The 7,284-nt window shown below is 36.9% G+C and overlaps 1 protein-coding gene across 1 annotated transcript; it reads left to right on the forward strand.

Annotated features, from left to right (window-relative positions):
• The first annotated feature begins 198 nt into the window (after window positions 1-198).
• On the forward strand, window positions 199-7,268 carry LOC136806274 (uncharacterized). Its single transcript, XM_067062833.1, has 3 exons — window positions 199-290; window positions 4,374-4,487; window positions 4,902-7,268. Exons 1-3 carry the CDS (start codon window positions 212-214, stop codon window positions 6,701-6,703), a joined length of 1,995 nt encoding a protein of 664 aa, XP_066918934.1. The 5' UTR covers window positions 199-211; the 3' UTR covers window positions 6,704-7,268.
• Window positions 7,269-7,284: the final 16 nt, after the last annotated feature.

The raw sequence follows: 7,284 nt of genomic DNA on the forward strand, positions 1-7,284 counted from the left end.
CATTCATTGAATGCCAATTTTCGGTCGACTAGAAGCATCAATTTCCAAGGCCAAGAAAAGTAGCAATTATCTAATAGGAAATTCTGAAACTATGTCAAACATATTTTGTTAGTTGTTTAGTATAGTTGGTCTTTTGCTGCATGTAATTTTATGAATTCTACTCGTTTTAAATTTTTCCTATTTTTTCATACATTTTAGAGAAATACTAAATATGAGCAGAAATCTTGCACCACTGGTATTCGTCCTTTTAGGATTTTTATCCCTGGCTTCATCAAGGATGTTTATCGGTGGTAAGTAGAAAAAATGATTTTAATCTCTATCATTGTCACACCCCCGCCCCCTCCCCCCCGTGTCCAAGACCTCCGCACCACTGGAAAATTTGGCAAAAATTTTATACCCGGTGCGAAAAGTTCCCTAAGATTCCAAACCCACTGGGAAATAAACACTATTCAAAATTGAATTTAGAAAATTAGACACCTAAAATAGTATCCCCACTGGATTTTTCGAGAGAACAATATAATTTCTATCCCCATTGGGCTTTTCAATAGAAAACTCAAGGAGTTTCACTGGGACTGTAAGAGAAGAATGCATTACCATTTATGTGGAAAGTAAACTTTTCAATTTTGGGGTTTTGTATACCTTATCGGTAGAAAATTTGTCGGTCAAAAATATTGCCGGTAAAAAATATTCGTCGGTAAAAAATTTCATCACTTGGCAAAAATTTCGTCACTTTTTGCCAACGAATATTTTTGACCGACGAATTTCTTTTCCTTTATTGTTCTAAATTTCCCCTGCTGTACAGCATTTTTCTGTACTAAAGAGCTCTAAAATGAAACAATATGTTCTATTCAATCCTTCCAAAGGTAAAACGGACGATTTTACGAAAAGAGTACTTTTAATTTTGACAATTTCGTCGGTCAAAAATATTCGTCGGTCAAAAATTTCATCACCAAGCGATTTTTCGTCACTTTTTGCCGACGAATTTTCTACCGATAAGGTATTTTGTCTCATATGATCTGGCCTACGTGCCGCGCTTAAGGGTGGGGTTTTTCAGCATCCCAAAATGCACTGTAAGGGTGTGTTTCTGTGAGATTGCACTGCAAGGGTCGAATTTTAAAACAAATTCAAAATAATTGATAAAAAGAAAGGTTTTTACTTCTCGTTTGTTTGAAAAAGTTTCTATTGCCTGATAATTACACCTGACAAGAATAATTTTTCTTTGAAACTGAAAATTTCCCAAGCTTCTTTTTTCACGCAGATTTACAGCTGAAAAATATAGTGCACTATAAGGGTTGGATAAATCAAGAGAAAATGCACTGAAAGGGTACCTTTTCAGCCAAATTGAACTGCACTGTAAGGGTACGATTTTGAAAAGCAGATTTTGCGCGGCACATACCGTCGTTTCGAAATCGAGTGCCCCCTCCCTGGGACAAATCGTCATACCAAAATCGAAAGTCCATTATCATGATTTTAGGCAGTATTTTAAAGGGAAAGTCCTAAATTAATCAATAATCTTTTTCTTTGGGGAAAACATGGGAGGTTATGAACATCAAAGCAGGATTAACATAATTAACGGGAGAATCTTTTATTATGAGTGCTTTTCAAGGATTAGTTTTTGAAACCATTACAGAAAAAGAGAAAATCTAGTCAACCAATTACACTCGTTTCGTAGCTAAACCTTCTAAGCCAATGAATGGCCCTAAAAACTAATCTGAAATATTAATTTTTTAACTGAGTCCCACATATATCCCGTGCAATGCAGTTTCTGCTCGGATATCAAAGGGATTTGAAATTGTTTGAAAGATTTAGAATGCCTGCTGAAGCCACTGAAACAGAAAGTAATTCTAGGATTCATTAGACATTGGCTATGCTCCCTTTATCGCGGTTGAAAGCTTTCAGCAAATTTGGATACTGAATTGAAAGGACTAAACATCGGTGGTGATGGAAAGTGTGTCATTTTTCCCATCGTTTACAGTCGGAAAAGATGTTTTAAATTTTTGCTTAATGTCCAGTCAGGGTGACAGTTCAGTGTAGCTAACGAATTGCGATAAGATTATAGGGTTATTGTTGGCCATTGTTCCCAAAACAGGTCGTTTTTTGACCAGTTTCTATAGTGGGGTAACCTCTCTACCTGATCACGGGAGTTTCATACATCTCTTAATTGAAAATTGATCTCGAAGCTAAGTGTTAGTGCCGAAAAGGCTCTACCTAACAACAAAATATTTTCCGTGAGTCATAAATGTCTTCAAAGAAAACTACTTGACAAATTCTTTCATAAAAATGTCACTTCCGTGCCTATAAACTCTTGAAAAGTTTATATGCAGTCATTAAGTGAAAAGGCCAGCCAAATACCGACGAGGGGTACTTAACTGCGGTATTTCGATATAGTGTTCTTTTATAAATACTTTACTACTGAATCACAAAAAGTCTTTGCCTTTCCCATTTAGTATTACATCACAATTATGTGAAATTAAGGCGTCGCTGACACCATTACGTACCGAAGGGGCTAGAGGTAAATCGTTAACCTTTATCAATCAAGAAAAAGTGAAGCCTTAAGATTTACACCGTATTTAGAATAAAAGTGACTGAATCTAGCCCCGGAAGGGGGGGGGTACTAGGGTTGCGAGCTAACGGGTGGTGCCGCCCGACTTTCGAGCTTTGGACCCTTACCGGGACTAAAAAGGAGAAAAAAAAGGAAAATTTTGGGAATTTTACGACCCTTAGCGGGACAAATTTGACCAATTTTGATCTTTCAGGGGGTAAAAAGTTTTTTCAAAATCTAGCGATAGGTTTTAGTTTTACTCTCAGTTATGCGTTTATTTGAAAACCACGCGGGTCACGAGTTTTGGATGGCAATAAAGTGGCTTCATTTCCCATCCAGGAGTTTCAAGTCCTCAAAAACTTCGGGGCTTTAAAGTCAATGGTTGACACATCTTTAAATATTTTTACCAAGAAAAACCGTTTATTCAAAAGTATTTGGTAAAGTAAAACGGCTTATCTATGATATTTTTGGTGTTACCAAAGTCAAATACCTCTCTACACTTTTCAAAAATCGTTTAACTTTTTCTCCAGAAACTTCTCAATCTAATACTCAAGAGTAAACAATAATCTCTTTTTGCAAAGGATAACTTCAACTGTAAACTTGGGTTTTTGGCTTATAAAAGGTGTAGTGTAGTGTCAAGATAAATAAAAAATGTTCATAGCGCTTTCCGGCAACCTGTCAAACGGCCGACTAAATCATAACTTGCTAATACTTCCGACGGGATAAAGTGAATTTACATAAACACTTTTTGACAAGACACTCCCTTATGAAACATTCACAAAACAAACAAAAATAAAAGCGTATAAATGTTTTTCTTAGGTTAAGCTAACGTACAAACCTTTTTGAGCTTGTCGACCAATGCTTTGGCAGACCTAACCAAATATTTAGCTCTACCTTAAACAGAGCCCTTTTTTTTCTAAGTTATTAAATGACTGTCTTTTTCACAAAATCTTTTCCATTCAGGAAACCCCTTGTATTTTCTATTGTTATCTGATATTCCGATGGCGGCCGCCCACGCTAAAGTTCTAAAGGAGCGGGCCAAATTCTCATAAGAGAGGAATGATAGTCGGCCTTTGATGTGCCTCATCCCCAGTCGGGCTCAACTACTCTTGCGCGTGAAGGTAGAAATATTTCGGTTGGACCCGCCAATCCCCGAAAACGAGGCCTGGGACAACAGACCTCTCGCTGCAAAATCCTTGACGCGGTCTTGCAAAATTCCGTACTTTAAACCTAAAGCGACCTTCAGAGCTTTGGCGTGTCGGATGAAGATTTCTGCATCTGGGTGCCAGATAACTTCTACTGAGCCTAAGATTCTCTTACTGGATGAAATTATAGATAGACAGATCATAGATCGAATCATATGGATATACTGTATGCCTTTCGAGGATGGGTTCTACCTACGTGGGAACCACTTTGTTCTAGACCAATCTTGTATTTGTATCCGAGCGTCCGAGATTAGGGTCACATACCACTGCTGGAACCTCACTAAGTAATGATACACCCCTGTCTCGCAGTCCCGGTGGAACATTTTTCCTCAATCATTATGAAAATCCCTATTTAAATCCAAATGCGGATAACAATTCTTTTGTTCCAAGGTTAAAAAATCCAGTGGGGATGATTTTGAGTGCAATTTTCAAACATTGAATTTCGAATGGGGATGAAATCAAAGTAAATTTCCCAGTGGGGCTGGGGTCCCCAGCGCGTCTATGACACAGGGGTGTAATGATATTTTTCTGACTTTGATAGCTCATCTTATTGATAACATTCCAAAACTGAAAAAAGTGAATGCAAATATCTAAAAATATGTTTTCTTGCTCCAAATTTCTTTCAGATTGTTCGTACAAATTCTGTCACCAGAAATGCAATCAAATAGATGAAGAGATTATAGAATGTCAATGTTTCAAGGGATATGTCTTGGAAGCTGATGGACGAAAATGTGTTAAAGGTAGTTCTTGGCATATCAAGACAACATTGAGATTTCTGTAGACCCAAAAAGACACTTTTATGGGTAGTAAAAAACCAAAACTCTACAGTGTGTCCCAGAAAGCGGACAACTTTATATATGTATAAAATCCTCAAAATTCATCATCTTAACTGGCCTTGTGGTCTTAGAATCATTAAAATAAGGAGATTTAAATACTATTAAGTACTGACAAGTATTATATAAAATATGAGGACTTTCGATATTAATGGGACACACTGTATTAGACCCTTCTCCACCGATTGCACTAAACTCAGCCTCACGCTTTCTTTTTATTTGAAATAGTTGAAAATGATTCAAGAATCAATCGTTAATAAGTACTTTGCTTATGTCATTTAAACTGAATGTGACCTAAGATTCGGTATTGTTTCCTTCTAGGTGATGGTGATGTAAGTGATCCAACAACGATAGCAGAGTCATCAGGAGATGATATTGACGATGCTGAGCAAAAAGGATCTGGCAACAAAGAAACCACAACCAATAACTGTGATACTGAAGGTGGTTGTGGTGAAAATGAAGATGGTAATGAAGGCTCTGGTGAAGAAGAGCCTGATATTAAACCATCATCCAGTATCATACCAATGACCACAACATCAACAATCCATGAAGTAACACCTTCCATTGATGTCATCCCTGTATCAAGCAGTAGTACCAAAATTGTTCATTCGACACCTGTTAGAGCCTTGAAACCATCAACTTCGATTGTCCATCAAGAAACATCTTCAATCATCTCCTTACCTATGGTAACAACAGAGCAACCGATCTCTACAATTGCAACGGATGCAACAGAGACGACATACGAACCAAAGGTCACAACAGCGGTTAAATTAACAACCGAATCTGAGACAACTGTCGCAACAACTGAAGAATCAGATAATGGAATTATAGGAGACAAAGACTCGACAACAGAAACATTGACAACACAAGCAACGACAGAAGATACAACACCTTCAACGGAGCAACCTCAAACGACAAGAGCTGTCGATCTCACAGGTCGTGTATCATCTACAGTTGCACCAGTTGAAACAACAGTCGAAACAACAGAATCAACTGACGATAGTGTTGTTGTTATCAGTACAGAATCGACAACAGAAGTTCCTCAGCAGTCAACAAAAGAATCGACAACAGAGGCAATATCTACAATAGAGCAATCAACGCTCCCTCCCATTGGCGACAAGAAAACAACATCAGCAACACCTCAAACAACAGAAGATACCGATTCTAAAATCATCGTCACAGAAGCAAAAACAACAACAACAACAGTTATGACAAGTTCAGAGCAACCAAAAACAGATCCAAAAATCGCTGTTGTGCCAGTCGTCTACAATACAACAACGCTCAAACCTGCAGCATTCACAACAGAACGCACGACATCTAAAGAAACCGTCAAACCGATCGTAACTGATTCAGGGACACAAACAACTAAAGAACCAGTTACAACAGAACAGATCGATATCGCTGATAAAGACCGATCTACAGCTCAAAAGTCCACAGCAACAGTCGCTGCAACAACATCGACCACTGTACAACCTGATAAAACAAAAGAAAAGGTACCTTTTGTTGCTACAACCTTGCAACCGGAAACAACAGAAAACATCAAAACAACGATCTCAGTTCAAACTACCATACAACCTCCGGTTATCATGACAGAAGAAAATGCAAAGAAATCAACTGAATCTTCGGAAATTATAACAAAAACAACTGAAAACATTATAATTACAAACAAAAACATGAAAACTACTTCGAAAGCAACAAAAACATCTGCCACCGATAAACCATTGATAAATACATCAACAAAGTCGAAATCTACAAGAGAACCATTAAAATCTACACGCCGCCCATCGAAATCTACAACATTGAAGCCAGAAGTAACAACAGATAAAATCAAGAAATTGACAACAACGAAAAACACCATAAAAACAACAAAAGCAACAATAGCTCATACTACAATAGACAATGACATTAAAGATGTCTATTTCACTCAGACAGACTCTCCAACGTTAAATGAAATAGACAATGATAATGAAATTATTATTCTAAGACCTACAGAGGAAGTCGAAAACACTGTCCGAGATCAACCCGTGGTTGGCAAGAAGGGCAACAGTAGTAGTACCATTAGAATGGATTGGACTTGTCTACTTTTAACATGTTTTTTAATGCTCAGGTTTATGGTAAACTGAAATTTATAGCGTTGTTATAATTGTGGTGTTTTTGAGATGAGAGATCGTAATTGATACTCATGGTGTTAAATTCAACATCAGTGAACGCTGGTGAAAACAGGTTCATCCTTGTTAGCAATTCTGTATTGAAGACATTTTCAATAAAATGTGATAAAATGGATATAAGAGCTACGGTGAAAGCTTTTTTAGACTACCAAAAGTTTTCATTGTAGAGTTACGATTTTTTAAGCTTAAAATTTAAATTTACTGATTGTCTCATCGGTTCGCCTTTTTCTGTTATGAATCTATCCACTCGGTTGGTTTTTCTGTATGATAATATTTAGCAAATATAATCAACTGCTTAATTTCAAACCCTATACGTAGAATAGTTCTCCTCTAAGAAAATTTCCATATTTTGTCAAGGTTTGTCAACAGTGGACGGGTCTATGGGTAGATAGCCAAGATGCCTGACATGTCTGACTTAAGATGAAATTCTCCAAACCTTGTTACTGTTCAGTAGAAATATTGATAAATTTATTTTCGTGTTTTAAATTACTTATTATAAATATAAATTATATAAATTAAACTTACATGAGTTGTTC

Source organism: Clytia hemisphaerica, unplaced genomic scaffold (assembly GCF_902728285.1).
Source record: "Clytia hemisphaerica strain Z4C2 unplaced genomic scaffold, Clytia hemisphaerica genome assembly, whole genome shotgun sequence".
NCBI lineage: Eukaryota > Metazoa > Cnidaria > Hydrozoa > Leptothecata > Clytiidae > Clytia > Clytia hemisphaerica.

Coding starts and splice junctions, on each gene's coding strand:
- LOC136806274 (XM_067062833.1), top strand. CDS start 212: ATGAGCAGAAATCTTGCACCACTGGTATTCGTCCTTTTAGGATTTTTA. Junction 291..4,373: donor ATCAAGGATGTTTATCGGTG/GTAAGTAGAAAA, acceptor AATTTCTTTCAG/ATTGTTCGTACAAATTCTGT. Junction 4,488..4,901: donor TGGACGAAAATGTGTTAAAG/GTAGTTCTTGGC, acceptor GTTTCCTTCTAG/GTGATGGTGATGTAAGTGAT.